General features: G+C 39.7%; 1 protein-coding gene across 1 annotated transcript in view; it reads right to left on the reverse strand.

Annotated features, from left to right (window-relative positions):
• GNAS (GNAS complex locus) overlaps positions 1-22,906 on the reverse strand; it is a 160,140-nt gene that overhangs the window by 10,774 nt on the left and 126,460 nt on the right. Inside the window, exons 6-10 of the mRNA XM_070744547.1 lie at positions 9,479-9,533; positions 5,343-5,416; positions 2,776-2,834; positions 1,461-1,581; positions 514-644 (exon numbers count right to left, since the gene is read on the reverse strand). Of these exons, the coding sequence (XP_070600648.1) occupies positions 514-644; positions 1,461-1,581; positions 2,776-2,834; positions 5,343-5,416; positions 9,479-9,533 (440 nt within the window). The remainder of the gene's footprint in view (positions 1-513; positions 645-1,460; positions 1,582-2,775; positions 2,835-5,342; positions 5,417-9,478; positions 9,534-22,906) is intronic.

The raw sequence follows: 22,906 nt of genomic DNA on the forward strand, positions 1-22,906 counted from the left end.
TCACTGGATTGGAGACATTTCCCCCCCATACAAAGCCATTCCAAAAAATGTAGAAGTTTTCTGTTAACAGAAGGAATATTCTGCTCTGTCTCAGAGAGGAAAAATATCCAGGTTTTAGGCTATAGTACTTTGATTGACTATCCTCGGAAAGGTCTTCATTGATTACCCTGAAAATTATGGACTCTATAATTTTTAACAGAAGCCTATCACTGACAATACTCCATCCTGGATCAAGCATTTGTCTGATTTATACTGCAAGCAGTTTGAGAGAAAGAGAACAGCACCAAACATAATATAAGAAGAATTAGTGATAACAAAAAGAGTAAAAAAAAGTCCTAAACAATTGTTCATTGTTTATAACAATTGTATATAACATTTATACATTGTTTATCACAATTTTTATACACAATTGTTATCAGATTAGACAGGAAAAATCAATTCTTTCTTTCTCTTTTTTCTTTTTTTTTCTAACAGAGAAAAACATTTTTCAAAGTGTACGACCAACTTTCTTACCATCTTCTGGGGTCGTGTAACGAGCAAACTCTGGAAAGTAATCTTCAATTTTTGATTTGCCTGCTAAAACTTTCTCTGCTAGCAAATCTTGTTTGTTCAGGAAAAGAATAACTGAAATGGTCCGTAGCCACCTAGAGAAACAGACCCATATACCCTTAAAATGACAATAAAACAATCAAGGTACAAAGGAACATAAAGCAAACTCTTTAAAACATTATATTAATTATTCAGAATTGCTTTTGAGACAGAAGGTTGGCAGTGAAATTTAATAAATAAATGAATATTTTTTATTAAAAAATCATCACTGAAATCATGTACATGCTCTTAGAATTTGTTAGCATGCGTTCGGTGTCTTACACCAATGATTTTCAACCTTTTTTGAGACGCGGCACATTTTTTACATTTACAAAATCCTGGGGCACATTGAGGGAGGGGGGCAGCTAAAAAAAGTTTGGACAAAAAAATTATCTCTCTCTCTCTTCCTCCCTTTCGCTCTATTTATCTCTCCCCCCTCCCTCTTTCTCTCCCTTACTTCCTCTTTTCTCTCTCTCCATCTCTCTTTCTTTCTCTCTTTCTTCCTTCCTCTTTTTTGCTCTTTCTCTCTCTCTCCCTCCCTACCTCCCTCTATGTCTTTCTCTCTCCCACCTTCCCTCCCTCTCTTTCTTTCTCTCTTTCTCTCTTGCTTCCTTTCTCTCTCTCTCTCTTTCTTTCTCTCTCTTTCTCTCTCTCTTGCTTTCTCTCTCTCTCTTGTTCTCTTTCTCTCTCTCTTGCTTTCTCTCTCTCTCTCTCTCTTGCTTTCTCTCTTTCTTTCTCTCTCTCTTGTTCTCTTTCTCCCTCTGAGCTTCGCGGCACACTGGTTGAAAAACACTGTCTTACACAATACAGACAGAAATAAACATAAGCTAGCATTATGAATGACACGATTGGTCAAAACTAAAGAGACAGACCTGTTGTTCCAGATACTTTTGAAGAGGTTTAATGCTTCTTGAAGCCGGTTGGTCTGATTGTCTTCTCGTATAACCATGTTATAGCTACTGCTGGCTACCACAAATATTATAGCAGTTACATCTAAAAGACAAAAGCAAAGAAAAACATCCTTAATCAATATGCTTTGGCTTTGACTTTATTTTTATTTACTTCAGCTCCCTAAAGAAAAAAAGAGAGGGAGGATACATACTGTAGTATAGAAATTAATAAAACATGCAATCCTTTGTGTATGTGTGTGTTTGTGTGTATGAGAAAGGGAGGAAGGGGGAGAGAGGGATGAATATCCATTCCTTTTAAAAACTTTAATCACAACTAATGTGTTGTGGTTAGCTCTGGCCCAGCGCCTGCCCCAAGAACTGTGGGTGTGGGGGAGACATCCATATGCTGCAGGCCTGTTTTGCCCCCGGTGGAATCTGATGATGAAGGCTCCTCTGACCAAGAAGACATGAGTGACAGGGAGGAGAGTGTGGCAGACAGCTCAGAAGGAGATCAATTATCTAGCTCCTCCTTGGATTCAGAACAAGAGTTAATGATACAGCCACACATGCGGAGAGCGATGCATAGGCAGCAACAACTGAGAGATTATTATCAAAGAAAATGAGGCCACCTATGGTTGGATGGGGCTATGGTGAGGCTGCTATAAATAGCAGCCTGTGGGTTTGGCCATTGTGGAGGATTATCTGATCGTTGTGTTTCATGACTGCTTTACTGACTTTGACTTTTTGTGTGCTGATTTTTCCCTGCATTGAACCTAAACCAGAGCAAAGTGTGTTTCACTTTGTGAAAGAAGGACTTTGAATTGCCTCACAGCTGCAAGCTAAGTATCACAGAACTGATAAGGGACTTGTATAAATTACCAGTTTGTTTGGAGGCGAGTGCTCTTTGCTATAACAAAAGAGGGCTTAGTTTAAGGGAATTTTCATTATAAAGAACATTGTTTTGAATTTTCAAACGTGTGTGTGTGTGTGTGTGTGTCTGTAATTTGTACCTGTGAATTTTTGGGAGGATTCTACCAGAGAACCCGACAGAACATAATGGAAGCTAAACAAAACTTATAAAAGAAAGCTACACATGCTGAAAACAAGCATGTAGTGAATTAAAGTGAATTAAAGAGCTGATCTGATCTGGAGACAACCTCAAAATGCCAAATAATATATATTTGGTATTCAGGTAATTTGGAAAGCTAGACTTCCAAATTAATATAATATAATTTACATTACATGAAAAATGTTTGTAGTCTTTATCACCAAGTTTTAAGAGATTCCCAAATATTACCATTGAAACACTGGATCCATTTTCGACGTTCATCTCTTTGCCCACCAACATCAAACATACTGAAAAGAAAAAAGAAAAGGAATGGATTCAGAACCAGGGAAACAGGATTATTAAAGACTCCCTACCCCACCAACAGCTGCAAAAAATGCTATTAGAATTATGGAAAACAAACACTGACAATATTTGAAATATATATTCCAAATGTCTTTTCAGCTTGCTCATTGAAAGTGTTCTCTCCAATAACAAGTTAAATCTCTAACAAGTTAAATCTCTAACAAGTCAATCTCTTCCAATATTGCAAGTTAAAAATTGAAGTACATTGTTTGGGTGATTGAGAACTTTTTATTAGCAGCTATGAATTTATATTATTTGTAAATTTTATAGCTTACAAAAAAAAGCTAAAACTCACTACAAAAAAGACATCGAAACTCTGGAGAAGGTGCAAAAAAGAGCAACCAAAATGATTAGGGGACTCGAAACCAAGACTTACGAAGAGAGATTGAGAGAACTGGGCATGGACAGCCTAAAAAAAAGAAGGTCTAGAGGGGACATGATAGCAGTTTACAGATACTTGAGGGGTTGCCACGGTGAGGAGGGGGTATCTTTATTCCCCAGGGCACCAGAGGGCCGGACGAGGAACAATGGTTGGAAGCTGACCAAGGAGAGATTCAACCTGGAAATAAGGAAGAACTTCCTGACGGTCAGAGCGATCAACCAATGGAACTGCCTGCCAGGGGAGGTGGTGAACTCCCCAACTCTGGACACCTTCAAGAGGAGATTGGACTTCCATTTGGCTGGGGTGCTGTAGGGTTTCCTGCTCAGGCAGCGGGTTGGACTTGATGACCTAACGGTCCCTTTCAACTCTATTAATAAATAAATAATAAATAAATAAATACAGCAAATTTTTTCTTCTTTTTAATTGTGTCTGATTTTTGGGGAACTGCTTGGAAAAGTCTCTGCAGTTTTTTTGGCAAGATTTTTTTCAGAAGCAGTTGTCATTGCCTCATTTCTAGGACTGAAAGAAAGTGACTGGCCCAAAATCACCAAGTAGCTTTGTACCCAAGACAGGACTAGAACTCACAGTGTCCTGGTTTTTAGCCTGAAACCTTAACCACTATACTAAATTGGCTCTCAAATCTAACTTAGATGACATTGGTTGCCGATCAGTTTCCGGTCACAATTCAAAGTGTTGGTAATGAACTTTAAAGCCCTACATGGCATTGGACCAGAATACCTCCAGAACCGCCTTCTACTGCACGAATCCCAGCGGTCGATAAAGTCCCACAGAGTTGGCCTTCTCCGGGTCCCGTTGACCAAACAATGTCGTCTGGCGGGGCCCAGGGGAAGAGCCTTCTCTCTGGCGGCCCCGACCCTCTGGAATCAACTCCCCCCGGAGATTAGAATGGCCCCTACCCTCCTTGTCTTTCGCAAATTACTCAAGACCCACCTATATTGCCAGGCATGGGGGAACTGAGACATCTCCCCCAGGCTTTTATATTTTATGTTTGGTATGTATGTGTTGTATGGTTTTAATTGCTGGGGTTTTATATATCTTTTTCTTTTAATATTAGATTTGTTTCACTGTTATATTGTCTTTATTATTGTTGTGAGCCGCCCCGAGTCTTCGGAGAGGGGCGGCATACAAATCTAATAAATTATTATTATTATTATTATTATTATTATTATTATTATTATAATAAAAATGAAATAGGACAGAACTGAGCAACATTTTTAATTATCACAAGATGGATATAGTTACCATATTTTTCAGCGTATAAGACGAATCGGAGTATAAGACGTGCCTTATTTTTGTGGGAGGAAAATAGGGGAAAGAATCTGCTAACCAGACATTCATCTGGTTAGCATCCTTAGTCTGGTCAGCTTCAGCGCATTATTTTATCCCCTGATTAGGGCTTTTAAAAAAACTTTATTCAGAGAGAGTAACAATGAAAGAGCTTGCAAGCCAATAAGAGTTGGGAACATTGTTAACACCTGGTTAGGGCTGGAAAGAAACATTTGGAGCATGTTAGAGCAATGAAAAAACCCCTGCAAAGACTTAGGGCTTGGAAAACATTCTTCGCAAAGAGTAACAATGAAAGAACCTGCAAGGTAAGAGCTGAGAATCACTTAGTTAGGGCTGGGGGGGGAAAGCTTGGGGGGGGGGAGAAACTATAAGACACACTTGAATTTTCAGCCTCTTTTAGGGAGGAAAATGGTGTGTCTTATACTCCGAAAAATACGGTATATTAATTTTTCATAGACATGTTATTGGAACATTTGTTTTCCCTCCAAAATAGGTCAATACAAGCATAGAGGATGGTGGAAGGACAGAGTGTTAATGTATTTCTCAAATTAGACTGTCTAGATGCTGAAGTGCTTTATGTTATTCCAAATGTTGTCTGGTCATAAACCATGCCTACTTCCAGAAATACAGGAAAAACCCTGCTTGAATTGGCTTTTTCTCAAGTTGGATCAGTATGTTATGGAATATTTTGCACATTTTTACTATCTGACTGTTAGTTTAATGTCCAGTCTCAATTTAAGCACCCGCTATTAGTGATACTTACTGGAAATTTACTTTGTCGACTTGAAACTTAGTTTCAAATATTCCTGATGTCAGAACTCTGCATCTAAGAAGGTCCTTTAAAAAAAAAAAGAACAAGAGTTTTTTCCTCTTAAAAGAACATTCTATTTAATGTTACAAGCCTTAGGGAATAATGGGTCAATGAAATAACAACTTCAGATTCATTGTAAAAAGTATACAGTAATATAAAATTTATACCTAAGGTGTTTAATCTCATGTTTTTTCTTCCATTTACTCCAGTTTTACCTAGCAACACAAAGCCGCTTACCACAATAAATAAAATTTGTAAACTTAAGAAGCTGTTTGAAATATACTAACATCTTAGAAACAAAACAATCAGTTTATAAAAACAGCAACCCATATACTCAGAAAACCATGACACAAAGGAAAACACACATTTCTAAAACCTTTTCTCATCTTGATGTGGATTATAATTAAAGATTAAAAAACTGCTGAAAAATGTGGAGGAAAAGAAAATGAAGTTTTTGAAAAATGAAATATAGGCAATAGCTAATTTTTAATATCTTCTATGATAAAAATCTGTATTGTTTATAAAAAGTTAATCCTACTCCCCCATTAGATTTTAATTCCCCCCTCCAAATGGACTCAAATGTAGCCTAATTTGAAAAAAAAATAGCATTTTTTTCATTTTTGCTTGATTAGAAAAAAGCTGGCAGATAAAAAATTAAAGTTGAAAACAAAAGACATAAGTGCACTTTTCCTTTGGTCTACCAACAACCCAAAAAGAGGTTGATGGCAACGCTATAACTTGGGATATCTATTACATATACTGTACAGTGGTACCTCTACTTAAGAACTTAATTCGTTCCATGACCAGGTTCTTAAGTAGAAAAGAAAATTTTCCCCAATGTAAAAATTTAGTTTAGTTTAGTTTAGTTTATTTAGATTTGTATGCCGCCGCTCTCCGAAGACTCCGGGCGGCTAACAACAATAAAAAACAATGTAACAAATCTAATATTAAAAAGTAATCTAAAAAACCCCAATTTAAGAGACCAATCATACCAACAAACATACCATGTATAAATTCTATAAGCCTAGGGGGAAGGGAGAAAAAAAATTTTTTTTTCCAATTCCCCCATGCTTGACAACACAGGTGGGTTTTAAGGAGCTTGCGAAAGGCAAGGAGGGTGGGGGCAACTCTGATATCTGGGGGGAGCTGGTTCCAGAGGGTCGAGGCCGCCACAGAGAAGGCTCTTCTCCTGGGTCCCGCCAAATGACATTGTTTAGTCGACGGGACCCGGAGAAGGCCAACTCTGTGGGACCTAACTGGTCGCTGGGATTCGTGCAGCAGGAGGCGGTCCCGGAGATATTCTGGTCCGGTGCCATGAAGGGCTTTATAGGTCATAACCAACATTTTGAATTTTGACCGGAAACTGATCGGCAACCAATGCAGACTGCAGAGTGTTGGAGTAACATGGGCATGCCTTGGGAAGCCCATGATTGCTCTCGCAGCTGCATTCTGCACGATCTGAAGTTTCCAAACACTTTTCAAAGGTAGCAAATAATGCGTGCAAACCCATTAGGAAAGAAATAAAAGCTCGGGATTTGGGTGGGAGGAGGAGGAAGAAGAGGAGGAGGAGGACAGTCGCTGCCGAAGGAAGAAGGTGAGATGAGAAGAATCAAAAAAATGCAAAACTTTAAGGCTTAAAAAAAAGACGGACTCTGAGGCGTCGAGGAAGAGCACACGCCTCCCACACACCCGGCGCAAGGCGGCCTTCCATACACTGCGCCAGAGAGAGAAACCCAGGCAGGCGAGAGGGGAAGCGCCACTGAAAAGCTCCTCTGGCAGCCTAGAACAGCCTAAAATGGCCGGGATTAAAGGGGGAATGGTAGGAAACTGGGCGGACCTTTGCGCTTCTCTCAAAGTTCCTGGGAAATTTTTCCGGGCTCGGGTTCTTAAGTGGAAAATGGTTCTTAAGCAGAGGCAAAAAAATCTTGGACACCCAGTTCTTATCTAGAAACGTTCTTAAGTAGAGGCATTCTTAGGTAGAGGTACCACTGTATATTTATTTATTTTATTTAATTAGATTTGTATGCCGCCCCTCTCCGAGGACTCGGGGTGGCTCGCAGCATGTACAAAAACAGAACAATAATATGAATCCAATAAATAATACATTAAAACAATCATTAAATTCTAATTAAAAGAAAATATATCAAACCAATCATTCAACAATCATACTGAAAACATTGGCATGCTGCCAGTAGAAATGACAACAGTTTCTTCTGATCCTTCATCATTTAGTCATATTCATAGACTTCTGAAAGTGACATTTTTCCAATGCAGCACTGGGATAAATGTCTATGGAGATTCTGAATCATCCAAGATCATGGTTGTCCCAACGGTTCTTTTTCAAACAGCAACAAACATGAAGACATTTTGCTTCTCATCCAAGTAGCTTCTTTTGAAAGATTGAAGAAGCTTCTTAGATAAGAAGTGAAACATCTTCAAAAAAAAAAAAACCCCACACGTACAATTGTCATTTGAAAAAGCACCTTTGGGACAGTACTGGGATAAGTTTTTATACATTTCATATTCGTTCTTTTCTGTATTAACTTCATTTTTAAGCTCAATTTCATACACATCTTAATCACAATATGTACATCTTAAAAGAAAGCATTCAGAAATACATAATTGATTAGGGAGAAAGGGACCTGGGGGTCTTTTTTCCCCACATACTCTCATCTTTAATTAGAACTCCACTCACTTCAGGCAAACAACTAAATAAGTTTTGAAAATCTCTCAAAAGGGCATTCTATACTCCAATGCAAAGTAGAGGCTCAGAAAATGAAGAGACTATACAGAACAGAACACAAGGGAGATACAATCTCAGTACTATGTGAAACTATGGATTTTATTCTAAAAATTTTCTAGAATGTACAGGGACATGAATAGGGAACTTGCTAGGTGGATGGGAGGAGACAAAAAAGAGATTAGTGGAAGAAGGTGGATACTCTCAATCATAATAGAAATAGATATGTTACTGGATAACCTTAAGGGCCATCTTGGGGGACAGATCACCTTTGATAAGGTCTACCTCTCTATGTGGCTGCAAGAACTGACATTCATTTGATGGCACTTAACCAACAAACCTCAATCACCAACCTCCAATTTTCCAAAATAGCCACACCTTTTTTAGGATCAAATGGCAGTCACAGATGACAACTTGGACATGGCTCTTTTAAAGAGCTGCAGAGGGAAGTCACATCTATTTATTTATTTTTTATTTATTTATTTTGTCCAATACACAATGAGGGTTTTAGTGGGTATATATCTATATACACATAGTAAAATACATGATGAAGGTTATAGAGGAGATACTCATAATAAAATATATCTAAGAAAAAAGAAGATATAGGAATAGAACATATCAATGAAAGAATAGAAGAAGATATATAGGAATAGAAGAAAGGAATAGGAGATATAGGAGAGCAATAGGACAGGGGACGGAAGGCACTCTAGTGCACTTGTACTCGCCCCTTACTGACCTCTTAGGAATTTGGATAGGTCAACTGTGGATAATCTAAGGGTAAAGTGTTGGGGGTTTGGGGATGACACTATGGAGTCCGGTAATGAGTTCCACGCTTCGACAACTTGGTTACTGAAGTCATATTTTTTACAGTCAAGTTTGGAGCGGTTAATATTAAGTTAAAATCTGTTGTGTGCTCTTGTGTTGTTGTGGTTGAAGCTGAAGTAGTCGCCGACAGGCAGGACGTTGCAGCATATGATCTTGTGGGCAATACTTAGATCTTGTTTAAGGCGTCTTAGTTCTAAACTTTCTAGGCCCAGGATTGAAAGTCTAGTCTCATAGGGTATTCTACATTACCATGAGTTCTGATGCTCTTGTACAAACAGAATCTGAAGTGCTGCATAGTTCTATTGTTTAGGGTTTTAAAATTTAAAACCTGCCACTTGAATTGGGACTTGAAATAGGCTGGTGAGTACTTGTGATCGAGCAGGTTGCTTGTGGTAGTTCTGATTACTTTGCTCCAGACATTACTAAAAACAATGCTACTTTCAGGTTTTGAACAGAAGAAATTTAAAGACGAAAATATTTTGTAGAAACGTAACTTCATTTTCTCAAAAGACATTTTACTTACCTGGTCAGACGGTGTATATTCATTTTGCTTGACTATGTCAATCTTGTCTAGGAAACTAGAGGAAGAAAATATTTTCACTGATAAATTTACACAAGAACATAACAATTTTTTTTTTTGCAATTTAAAAAAGAATCCATATTGAAAAGCCTATAGAAGGATTACAACTCACAATCCTCCAGTTTCTAAATTACTGTAAATAAATAATTAAGTTTACTTTTGTAAGCACGTCAATATAGCATAGCACAAAACGCGATGAAAACATAGCCCTGAGCCTTTAATCATTACAGGTAGTTCTGAACTTTTGATGTAACCGGGACCAAGATTTCCACTGCTAAGCAAGCTGCGAATTGTGCTTGATTTTAAAAACTTTTTCGCCATGATTCTTAAATGAGTTAGTAGGGTTGTTAAGTGAATCATGCAGGTATTAAGTGAATGTAGCTTCTCCCTACACTGATTTTGCCTGTCAGAAGCACCGACTGGGAATATCTCAAATGCTGATCATATGATCCGAGGATGCTGCAACCATAATAAATACATGCTGGTTGACTATGTGATCAATTGTAAGTTAACTTTGTTTGGTGCTATTGTAAATTTGAGTGGCTGTAAGTCAAGGGCTATGTCTAGGTTGATCTGACTCTCATCCTGATTACTGGAAGCCTGATAAAACTGTCTATTCAAAATAATTGGCGGGCCCCAGGGGAAGAGCCTTCTCTGTGGCGGCCCCGACTCTCTGGAACCAGCTCCCCCCAGAGATTAGAACTGCCCCTACCCTCCTTGCCTTTCGTAAACTCCTCAAAACCCATCTTTGTCGTCAGGCATGGGGGAATTGAGATATCTCCCCCGGGCCTATATAATTTATGTATGGTATGTTTGTAGGTATGTCTGCTTAAAAATGGGGTTTTCTTAACTACTTTAAATTTTAAATTGTAAATTATTAGATTTGTTATGAATTGTTTTATTATGTTGTGAGCCGCCCCGAGTCTACGGAAAGGGGCGGCATACAAATCTAATAAATAAATAAATAAATAAATTCAAAATAACATTCAAGGATACTGCAAGCTAAGCAGCAGAAGGATGGAGTTCCTGGTTCGTTTATCAATTGATTCTATATTGAGTCACTCCAGAAGAAGATATTTCATCAAGAGCTGAGACCATTGCCTCAAATCTCTTCACGTTTTTAAATGATTTTTGAACTTGGGAGCTTAAAAGGGTGGCATTTGCATACGAATACAGGGTAGCAAAAATGCAGAATAACAACAAATAAATCACCATTGTTTATGCCAATTATTAGGTGTCTACAATCTAAGCATCCATATGTCTGCTTTGTTACTACTGTACATTTCTACTGAAGAGATGCTTACAACTTTACACAAGAGAGAATAAGTAACCTAATGAACAAGATGTAGGACTTACACTGTTAGCAATTTGAAGCAAAAGAATAAAATAACGCACTGCTCAAAAAAATAAAGGGAACACTTAAGCAACACGAATATAACTCCAAGTAAATCAAACTTCTGTGAAATCAAACTGTCCATTTAGGAAGAAACGCTGATTGACAATCAGTTTCACATGCTGTTGTGCACATTCAACTTTGTACAGAACAAAGTATTCAATGAGAATACAGTGATCCCCCGATCATTGCGAGGGTTCCGTTCCAGGACCCCTAGCAATGATCGGGTTTTCGCGAAGTAGCGCTGCGGAAGTAAAAACACCATCTGCGCATGCGCAGATGGTGTTTTTACTTCCGCAGCAGCGAGGAGCCGAAGATTGGGGTTTCCCCACTGCCCACGCAAACTCTTTGCTGCCGCTTGCCCGCCCTTCGCCCGCCCACGCCGTTCGCTCGCGCCGCTTCCCAGCTGAGTCCTGAAGCCAATTCGCTTCAGGACTCAGCTGGGAAGCGGCGAGAATGAACAGCATGGGCGGGCGAAGGGCGCGCGGGCAGGCAGGCGGCGGACAAGCCGTTCGCTCGCGCCGCTCGCTCGTGCCGCTTCCCAGCTGAGTCCTGAAGCCAATTCGCTTCACGACTCAGCTGGGAAGCGGCGAGAATGAATGGCGTGGGCGGGCGAAGGGCGGGCGGCAGCGAGGAGTTTGCATGGGCAGTGGGGAAACTCCTCGCTGATGCCCGCCGCTCGCCCTCCCGCCAGCAAGAGGGGGAAGACCTAGGGAAGCCGTCCAGCAGCTGATCTGCCCGGCGCCATCTACGCATGCGTGCCCATAGAAAAAAGGGAGCGCATGCGCAGATGGTGTTTTTACTTCCGGGTTGCAAAATCGCCATATAGCCGTTTCGCAATGATCGGGATCGCAATACCCGGGGGAATCACTGTATTTCATTCATTCAGATCTAGGATGTGTTATTTGAGTGTTCCCTTTCTTTTTTTGAGCAGTATATTTTGTTCATATGGCATTCAATTGAAAACAAATATCCTGTCAGCTCTTCATTAATCATGTTAATTTTTTTCAGCTGCACATTGCCTCAAAATACTGTAAATTTATTGCCCACGTTTGCTTTCTTGCAAGCTCTGGAGGTAACTACTGTACTTCCTACTGATTTATTAATGCAAATATAAATTAGAAGGAAGCTAACGTCCGCCTGTCCAGCAACGCCACCTCCTCCCATTGAACTCTAGAAATTACAGAGTTTTAGATTCCTCTTATGCATTTTGAAGATCCATGCCATATTCGGTTTGGCTCCAGCACATCAGACTCAATGTGTAGCCAGAAGACATGAGTAATGAGGGAATTTTTAGTTTATGTGCAATTCTCGGGTGCTACAAATCCTGCCTGAACTTTCAGGCACCGATGAAAGACAGCTTAGCATAGTAGCTCCAGAGAGAGAGACTGAGAGATTGGCATATGTATAAGAGGAATCTATGGAAAAATGAAGTTTCCAGAGTAGCTTCTTGGAACTGTACACAGCCTGAATAATATTGAGAATGTGTCACAACAGATGCAGCAATTGTCTGAATATGGAAAAAGAACATTGGGGTTGCAAAAATTCATGTACAAGTAGCCCTTTACTTATAACCATCCTTTTAGTGACTGTATGAAGTTACAATAGCACTGAAAAAAAAAGTGACATAGCAGATTCTCACCATTGCAACATCCCTATGATCACATGATCAATATTCGGACACTTGGCAACTGGCATGTACTTATGACAGTTGCAGTATCCGAAAGTCGTGTGATCACCTTTTGCAAACTTCTGACAACCAAGTCGATGGTGAAGCTAGATTCACTTAACAAGCCTATTACTTACCTAACAAGTGCAGCAATTCACTTAACCAGGGGTGGGCAATTAATTTTGTCATGGAGCTGCATGAGAAATTGGGATGGTTTTAGAGGGACGGATTAATATAATTAACTCAGTTCTACCCAATACTGTATATTATTGGGTAGAACTGAGTTAATTGTATTATATTATATTTATATAATTATATATTATAATTATATAATTATATTATAATTATAAATTAATTTCCCACCCCTTCTTTCCTTCCTTCCTTGTTCCCTCCATTTCTCCTTCCTTCCTTCCTTCCTTCCTTCATTCCTTCCTTCCTTCCTTCCCCAGATGGAGAGAAGCTTCTGTCTCTCTGATTTTCTCTGCCTTTTATTTCTGCTTTTGGGCAGTTCTTAACTTCTCTTTCAAAATATTCCTTTCAGGTGCCTCTCTTCAACTGACCTATGTTGTCAGTTGAGAAAACATAGTAGAGGCTTTGCCTGAAAGTAGCTTTGGATTCCTTTTCTTCCTCCTCCTCCCCTTTTCCCCCCTGAGAGGTAGGGTGGGGATTTTGCTTTAAATTTCTTGGAAAGGCCAATGAAACCAATGAACAATTTAAAAATGAGCATTTATTGGACTTTTGCAAAAGGGCATGGAAAGAGAATTTCTCCTTCCTTCCTCCATTTCTCCTTCCTTCCTTCCTTCCTTCCTTCCTTCCTTCCTTCCAACCTCCGCAGGCCGGTCACAGACAGCGGGTGGGCCGCATCCGGCCCCCGGGCCGCACTTTGCCCAGGTCTGCGCTTAACCATTGTGGCAAGAAAAGTTGTGAAAAATAGGGCAAGACTCACTTAACTGTATTGCTTAGCAAAGGAAATGCTGGGCTCAATTGTTGTCATAGGTCGAGGACTAACTATAGAAAGATGGTATCTCCTGGCAAAAAATAATAGCTAAATGGTCAGCATCTCTCAAGATCATCTAATTTTGGAAGATGCTGATAAATGGATCGTGGTGCAAAAATATGTGAACATGCCTGCTGATTCTTGGTTTAGATTTCTCACGTATCTTCGTTTTCTTCCTATAATTTTTATTGTATTTATACATAAAAGTATGGACCTAATAAATATCATATTTGTCTTTCTAGCCATCTATCTGGATTTAACCAGTAAGAGAAGAAAAATAGGGGTAATTTGTTGATCTATCATCATCATCATCATCATCGTGATAGTAGTAGTAGTAGTAGGAGTAGTAATAATAATGATGATGATGATGATGATGATGATGATGATGATGATGATGTATGGATCATCGACATCACAATCCCAGGGGACAGCAGAATTGAAGAGAAGCAGCTAGAGAAATCAGTGAAATACGAAGATCTAAAAATCAAGCTGCAACGACTGTGGCATAAGCCAGTGAAAGTGGTCCCAGTGGTACTTGGCATGCTGGGCGCAGTGCCAAAAGATCTCAGCGGACATTTGAAAACCATCGGAATTGACAAAATCCCCATCTGTCAATTGCAAAAGGCCACTTTACTGGGATCGGCAAACATAATTTGCCGCTACATCACGCAGTCCTAGGTGCTTGGGAAGCACCCGACTGGTGATGAAATACGAAATCCAGCATAGTGATCTCGTTTGCTGTGTTGTATTGACATAATAATAATAATAATAATAATAATAATAATAATAATAATAATAATAATAATAATAATTTATTAGACTTGTATGCCACCCCTCTCCGTAAACTATAATACTACAGAAATCATATAAGGCTTATTTCTAAAATTTCATATTGAAATTGCTCAGTATTATGCCTGCTTTTTTGGAACAAAATCCTAGGGAATTCAGCAAAACCTCAGCTTATATGTCGGCATGTATAATGTTGCTACCTTAGCTTCAAAACAATACTTTTAATTTCTGGAATTTCTAAATGACTGTTCCGTCATATTCACAAACCCATCAGTTAACCAGGAAGAATTTTTAAATCACCAACACTTTGTAACGACGACTTTATTCCTTAAATTCCTGATTTGAACGTTCTAGAAATCATGCCAAATTTGGGGGAGCAGAGAGACTATATCTTTTTCTAATTCTCCAATTGGTTTCAATTCACTTGTTAATTTACAGTGAGAGAGAGAGAATCTATAATGGAAGGAGGGAACAAGGAAGGAAGGAAGGAAGGGAAGGAAGGAAGGAAGGAAGGAAGGAAGGAAGGAAGGAAGGAAGGAAAGAAAGAAAGAAAGAGCAAAGCTTAGATGTAACAGCAGATGGCAGCACCTAGCCAATTTTTCCTGAATTTGAAAAATCAGAGAAGGGTTGGACCTTGATGAGAGGACATCAAAAATTGCCAGAGGTGAACTCTTGGATGGAATAGAACTCATGAAGAGGGCAACAGAAGAAAACAAATCATCTCCACGTTGCTCCACATGTCCCTACGATCAACTAGAATCACATTTAGCTTTAGAATTCATAGAAACAAGATTTCGATGGGTGATTGCTACATGAATAAACTAAGTCCAAATGAAAACTACGCTTCAAATGTCATTATGTGACTATACCTACAAAGATTAGAATAGTGCTAACCAGGGTATTTTCTATGACACTTTATGGAAGTTAAAAATGAGTTCGGAAACTTCAGATCGTGCAGAATTCAGCTGCGAGAGCAACCATGGGCTTCCCTAGGCATGCCCATGTTACACCAATACTCCGCAGTCTGCATTGGTTGCCGATCAATTTCCAGTCACAATTCAAAGTGTTGGTTATGACCTATAAAGCCCTTCATGGCATCGGACCAGATTATCTCCGGGACCGCCTTCTGCCGCATGAATCCCAGCGACCGGTTAGGTCCCACAGAGTTGGCCTTCTCCGGGTCCCGTCGACTAAGCAATGTCGTTTGGCGGGACCCAGGAGAAGACCCTTCTCTGTGGCGGCCCCGATCCTCTGGAACCAGCTCCCCCCAGATATCAGAGTTGCCCCCACCCTCCTTGCCTTTCGCAAGCTCCTTAAAACCCACCTCTGTCGTCAGGCATGGGGGAATTGAAATTTCCCTTCCCCCTATGCTTACAAATCCAATAAATAATAATAATAATAATGTATGAGTGGTTCTTTAAATTGGGGTTTTTTAGATTGTTTTTAATATTAGATTTGTTTACATTGTCTTTTTATATTGTTGTTAGCCACACCGAGTCTTCGGAGAGGGGCGGCATACAAATCTAATAATAATAATAATAATAATAATAATAATAATAATAATAATAATAATAATAATAAAGCTGGGCTTTGAAGAAGCAGGATAGGAAGAGCCCTCACACTTTCTGAGTGTTGGAGTTGGACAACTGTGAATCAAATAAATCAACCCAGAATTCTCACTTGATCAGGTTCAAATGATCGTATATCACACGAAGGGCTCCTGGAAAAGGCTTTAATGCTGGGAAAGGTGGAAGGAAAAAGAAGAAGGGGCAAGATGCTGACTCTTTAAACTGCTTAGACTGCAGTGTTCTCAACCTTTCTAATGCTGCGACCCTTTAATAGTTCCTCATATTGTGGTGACTCCCAAGCATAAGTCAAGCGCCAATTCTCCCAACAGAGCTTTAAGCTGATTGGCAGAAAGGTCAAAGGGAACAGCTGATTGGTTGGATTTTAAAAATATGTTCTAAGGCACCAGAATAGAAGCTTTAGTTCCTAAGACCACGGGAAATTTGTCTTTTCTCATGGTCTTAGGGCAGGAGTCCCCAAACATTTTACACAGGGGGCCAGTTCACTGTCCCTCGGACTGTTGGAGGGCCGGACTATTAAAAAAAAAACTATGAACAAATTCCTATGCACACTGCACATACCTTGTTTTAAAGTAAAAAACAAAATGGGAACATACTATTTAGAGGGGGGAGAAGGTCTGAAATTCATATACAGTATGTTTATGTTTTGTTTTTAATTTTCTTTTGTTGACATCTGATTGGCTATACAAGGTTTTCTTGGCTTATGAAAAATGTATAAAGAAAGAAGGAAGCACTTTGGCATAATGGTTAATAAGTTAGAAATATAATTGGTGTTGCACTTTTTGAAGGAACATTAAGGAGGAATTTTAATTAAAAGACAATGAATGTAACTGGATGACAAAATTAGAAAAAAAAACTTTTGCAACTTTTTTGATGATTGATATTAGTTACTAACAAAATACTGCATTGTATTCATGGAAAATTAGATGGTACACTGTGTTGTTTGAATGTATGTTGGGAGAAAAATTTAAAAAAATTACCCCCCCCCCCCCCAAAAACAGTCCTTCCTTCCTCTGTCCCCTCCATTCATCCATCCTTCCTTCCTTCCTTCCTTCCTTCCTTCCTTCCTTCCTTCCTTCCTTCCTTCCTTTATTGGATTTATATGCCCCCTCTCTCCGTGGACTCGGGGCGGCTAACAACAGTGACAAAAAACAGAATGTAAAAATCCAATACTACAACAGCTAAAAACCCTTGTTATAAAACCAATCATACATACAAACATACCATGCATAAATTGTAGAAGCCTAGGGGGAAAGATTATCTTAATTCCCCCATGCCTGACGGCAGAGGTGGGTTTTGAGGAGCTTACGAAAGGCAAGGAGGGTGGGGGCTATTCTAATCTCTGGGGGGAGTTGGTTCCAGAGGGTCGGGGCCGCCACAGAGAAGGCTCTTCCCCTGGGCCCCGCCAACCGACATTGTTTAGTTGACGGGACCTGGAGAAGGCCCACTCTGTGGGACCTAACTGGTCGCTGGGATTCGGGCGGCAGAAGGCGGTCCCTGAGATAATATGTTCCCTCCATTTCTCCTTCCTTCCTTCCCTCCTTTCCTCTCCACTTCTTCTTCCCTCCCTTCTCTTTCCCTTTTCTCTCTTTCTCTCTCTTTTCCCTGTGCTCTTGTCACTCACCAGCAGGCCGGATAAATGGCCTCAGTGGGCCACATGTCGCCTGCGGGCTGTAGCTTGGGGACCGCTGTCTTAAGGTACCCCAGTGAAATGGTCATTTGATCCTCAAAAGGGTCCCGACCCCCAGGTTGAGAACCACAGCTTAGAGAATGCTTTAAAGCACTGTGAAGCGGTATATAGGTCTAAGTGATATTGCTATCAGTAGCAACATTGGTAGACATAATACATTACTGATGAGAGCACCATAGGAAGACCATGTTAGAATAGCTTGTCAAGGAGAAAATCAATCTATGTGGTTGCTAGAAGTTGAAAATGACTCGATGGCATAGTCAACCAATCCAAATAATTTAATCCAGGGGTGAGGAATGATGGCCTTTTATGACCTGTGAACTTCAATTTCTGGGAGTTTGTTTGTTTGTTTGTTTATTTATTGTATTTATATGCTGCTCAATCTGAACGGCTAAACAGTAGGAATAAATACAACAATAAAAACAGTTAAAGTCTAATAATAAAAATCAACAATACAGTAAACCCATAACGACATTAAAAACTATACATACTTGCAATCAACCTAATTTAATTCCAGGCCTGCTGGAAAAGACAGGTCTTAACGGCTTTCCGGAAGACCAGTAGGGTGGAGATAGTGTGGATTTCTGGAGGCAGTTGGTTACAAAGGGTCGGAGCCACCACAGAGAAGGTTCCTCCCCGAGGTCTCGCCAACTGACATTGTTTGGTGAACTGGACCTGGAGAAGGCCAACTCTATGGGCCCTTATGGCTGCAGCGGGAGGGAGGTCCCGTAAATAGTCTGGCCCTGAGCCATTTAGGGCTTTAAAGGTGATAACCAACACCTTGAATTGCGTTCGGAGACCGACTGGCAACCAATGCAGCTTGTGCAATAACAGCACACATCCGTTATTGCGAGCTACTGCTGCATTCTGCACCAGCTGAAGTCTCCAAACGCTCTTCAAGGGTAGCCCCACCTAGAGTGCATTGCAGTAGTCAAGTTGAAGTCCACAAGTCATAAAGGGGCCATTGTTCCCCACCTTTGATTCAACCAATCAATCAAAATCAATCGACAAATATTTCTGGGGAAGTGGAGTAGATAATTTTTTAAGCGGAGAAGCCAAACCGGCAAACAGCAATGAAGTCTGCTAAAATATGGCAATTATTATGGGCTTTGAATGGCTGTGCTCGATTCGTGCCATTTCAGCTTCGCTAATTCAAACATAACAATCATTACCGCTCTGCTTTTTCACAAGATTGCATCTTCAATACTTATTTCTAGAAATATTGTTGTTGGTTTTTTTGCTACTCAATGCCAATGCGTTCAGAATACACTGGCACGGTTAAGAGAACGTACAAGAAATTTCCAAATAGCGAAGTAGGAAAGAGGAAAAAAAAAGAGAGGCAAAACTGTTCTGCAGTTGTTTATGCAGACTATTTTTAGGCTTGTGATTTCCTTGAAAAACACCAGCTACTCAGGCCAGGCAGCAGAGCACGCCGCTGTTGAATGTGGTCTTCCATGGCTGCATGCACGCTAGGTAAAACAGAATGCCATAAATATACCTTCTCTCCCCGCTTCAAACATACACACAAAAAAGTCCCAGCATTTCAACCTTCCTGCATTTAAAAGTAAAACTTTCACAGACCAACCTGTCCGTGTGAATAGTTACCAAGGAAGACCATTATTTGGCAAACAATACCGTTATTTTCTTTTTAGAAAGATCTGGGGGAGAAGGAAGTGCAGGCTGTAAATATCAAACGGTGCTTAAACAATAGAGAATGAATTTGGGGAGGGGGTGGGAAACAGAGGGAGGGAAACGGTAGGATAAAAGAAGAACAACCCCACCCTCGCACAAAAAAGGGCAAAAGGGAACGGAAGGTTCTAAGAACATCTATCCAGGTACGACTTAGCATAGGTGCAACTGACTTTGCTGAAATGCAACGCTCAAATTGCCGAAAGTGTGTGTGTGTGTGTGTGTGTGTGTGTGTGTGTGTATGTGTACGTGTGCACACTTTTAAAAAATCCTTTTACAGAATTATCGGAAACAGTTTCTAAGACGATTAGGACCTCTCAATACTATCAAATTATCTTGGGGAAAATTTAAGGAAAAGTGTCAGTGTTTATCTTGATTATGCAGGGTTAAAAAAAAATCCTTTATATATACTTTTCTCTTTGAACATAATGTCGAAGGAGAGTTACATTAGCACAATGCATCTTTTGCTTGTTAGATAAACTGCTTTGATGTCGGTACAGTTTTCGCATGTCATGTTACAACAGCCAGGAATTAAGCCAGTTTGTAAATTTCATTTCGCACTTTTCAATCAGATTACCGTCCGAAGTCAATTTTGTGGCCTATTATATTTCAGGGCTTGTCTTCCCCGATTTCAAAGACCACTTTTTCTTATTGGATGGGAGAAAAACAAAGAAGTATAAGTTTAGAAGAGACCTGGAAATATTTTAAATATGTTCAATTTAGAATATAGAACTACTGCATGCTTCTTTACCAACATTCCAGCTTTGAAACAATAAAATCTACTGGTTTTCTTTTGCAGTAAGAGTTTTTATTTAAAGGTTGTAGTTTTAAATCCTAACAATAATATATTGTACTGGAACTTTTTTTAAACAGAGCATTAATATTTGGATTACTAGGAGGAAGATTCACCAATGTCCAATGAGAAACACAAGTCCCATTTTAACATGAATGTACTTTCATCTTCAGAAAAAAAGAACAACCGATCAGATGATTTGCCAATCCTTTCCACACAAAGTCATTTCAATTTTTAACATTTGTTCCCTAGCAAAACAATAACAGACTCATAACATTTCTCAGTATTTGTATGAATACTGAGTATTCAGTATTTATATACAATACTTATAGAAGACTATACGTATTGTATTTTATCAGATGACGGTGATTAGGGAGGAAAAAATAGTTTAATGTCTGCCGATATTTGTCATATGAATACAAACAAAATTATAATTCCTGGAATCCAAAGCTGGAAGTCCAACTGTTCATTAGTGAGAAAGTAAAACTAAAATTCTTTGGAAACAAGAAAATCAGCTTTTACTTAGCTCCCCCAAGGGACCAGCTGTTTGAGGACATTGGTTCTCCTGTTTAACTGCTCTGTTAGAAAAGCTTTTCTCTCCTAAAACAGTTTTCCTAAAACCCTAAAGTCGTTTTACAATTCCTGCATTCTGGGATTATAGACAACAGTTCCTCAAATTACACCCCTTTTCTGAATTTGAAGAATGCCACCAAATCTCTCAATCTTTTCTCAAAGTTAAAGATATTTAAGTGCCCACTATTTAATCTGTATTTTTTTTCTTCCTATCTTACTGTTTTTGAACTTACTCTAGTTGATTTGCAGATCCTTTAACAACATGCTGTGTCCTGTGGCTAATTGTTGTAGTAAATAACTCTTTATTGTCCCCTCCAACAGGCAATTTTGAAGATAAGGGCCACCTTTGTCAAAGGTAAGGCAAAACTTGCAATTTCTGCTAGACGTGTGGAGTACGGGTGTCATCAAGTCCACAAAAACATAACAGTTAACATTTCCTCTTAAATTTCTTATTTTCAAATCCCAATATCTAGGCATATTGATTTTTAACTGTCGCGGAATGTGCAGGAACAAAGTTTAGTCTGGATCCATTCATTCCCTATCTCTCAGCCCAACTCACCTCACAGGGTTGGCTCTTGTGCGGCAGACAGGAAAGGAGGAAAGAGTATAAGGACAATTCCATCTGTCCGTCCATTACCCTGGGGGGGGGGATTATTGACCCCCCTCAGAGAGGGTTCCCAACTTGGGCATCCTCCTCGATCCACAGCTAACATTGGAACACCATCTTTCAGCTGTGGCGAGGGGGACGTTTGCCCAGGTTCGCCTGGTGCACCAGTTGCGGCCCGATTTGGACAGGGAGTCATTGCTCACAGTCACTCATGCCCTCATCACCTCGAGGTTCGATTACTGCAATGCTCTCTACATGGAGCTACCTTTGAAAAGTGTTCAGAAACTTCAGATCGTGCAGAATGTGGCTATCGTGGGGCTTCCCAGATTCGCCCACGTTTCTCCAACACTCCGTGGCTTGCATTGGCTGTTTCCGGTCACAATTCAAAGTGTTGGTAATGACCTTTAAAGCCCTACATGGCATCGGCCCAGAATACCTCCGGAACCACCTTCTACCGCACAAATCCCAGCGGCCGATAATGTCCCACAGAGTTGGCCTTCTCCAGGTCCCATTGACCAAACAATGTCGTTTGGCGGTCCCCAGGGGAAGAGCCTTCTCTGTGGCGGCCTTGGCCCTCTGTAATCAACTCCCCCCAGAGATTAGAACTGCTCCCACCCTCCTTGCCTTTCGCAAATTACTTAAGACCCACATGTGTCACCAGGCATGGGGAAACTGAGACACCTCCCCCAGGCTTTTATGTTTTATGTTTGGTATGTGTGTGCTGCATGATGGGGGTTTTATATGTTTTTATATTAGTTTTGTTTCATTGTAATATTGTTTTATTATTGTTGTGAGCTGCCCCGAGTCTTTGGAGAGGGGCAGCATACAAATCTAATAAATTATTATTATTATTATTATTATTATTATTATTATTATTATTATTATTATACTCTTCCCACCTTGAGTTATTCATAAAAATAAATTTAAAAAACCCAGCAACCTAAAATAAAAATAAATAGTAAGACAGAAGAGCGAACTTTAAAAACAACAGCACGGCAACCGATCCTGCTATAAACCTTAATCTAAACGTATTTAAAATAAGCTTGTTTCGCCTCAGTAAGAAGGAAAAGCTGTGAAAAGATTAAAAGATTTTAAAATGTAAATTGGATGTAGCATGGACATAACGCGCATACATCCAAATGCCTTTGCCTCGCCCGTAACAAATCTCAAATTCTTAAAATGAAACCAAATGAGTACGAACGAAATCAACGGGCTGAGCTTCGCTTTTTGACCTCCTGTTCCAAGCACATAATCTATTATCTCAACAACTCATGCACAGCCCTGTGAGGTAAGGGTATGCATTTATTTTATATTGCCATGTGCCGGCAGGCAGGAAAACTAATGCTGAGTGCAGAATGATCTGCCACATATTTTGAGATGGAGGTGATTATTTGAACAGGAGATTTCCCGACTCAATGTCCTAGACACTCACTGTGTGACATCTGCACTCTCACAAAATAGTCACACAGTTTAAAATATTTAGAAAGATGGGAATACACTGTTAAACTGAAATAGCTGCCCAACTCTTTAAAAAAAAACCCACAAATGAAGTTTATAGTAAATCATTGTAACTAGCTAAAATTAT

This window comes from Erythrolamprus reginae, chromosome 3 (assembly GCF_031021105.1).
Source record: "Erythrolamprus reginae isolate rEryReg1 chromosome 3, rEryReg1.hap1, whole genome shotgun sequence".
In the NCBI taxonomy this organism is placed as follows: domain Eukaryota; kingdom Metazoa; phylum Chordata; class Lepidosauria; order Squamata; family Dipsadidae; genus Erythrolamprus; species Erythrolamprus reginae.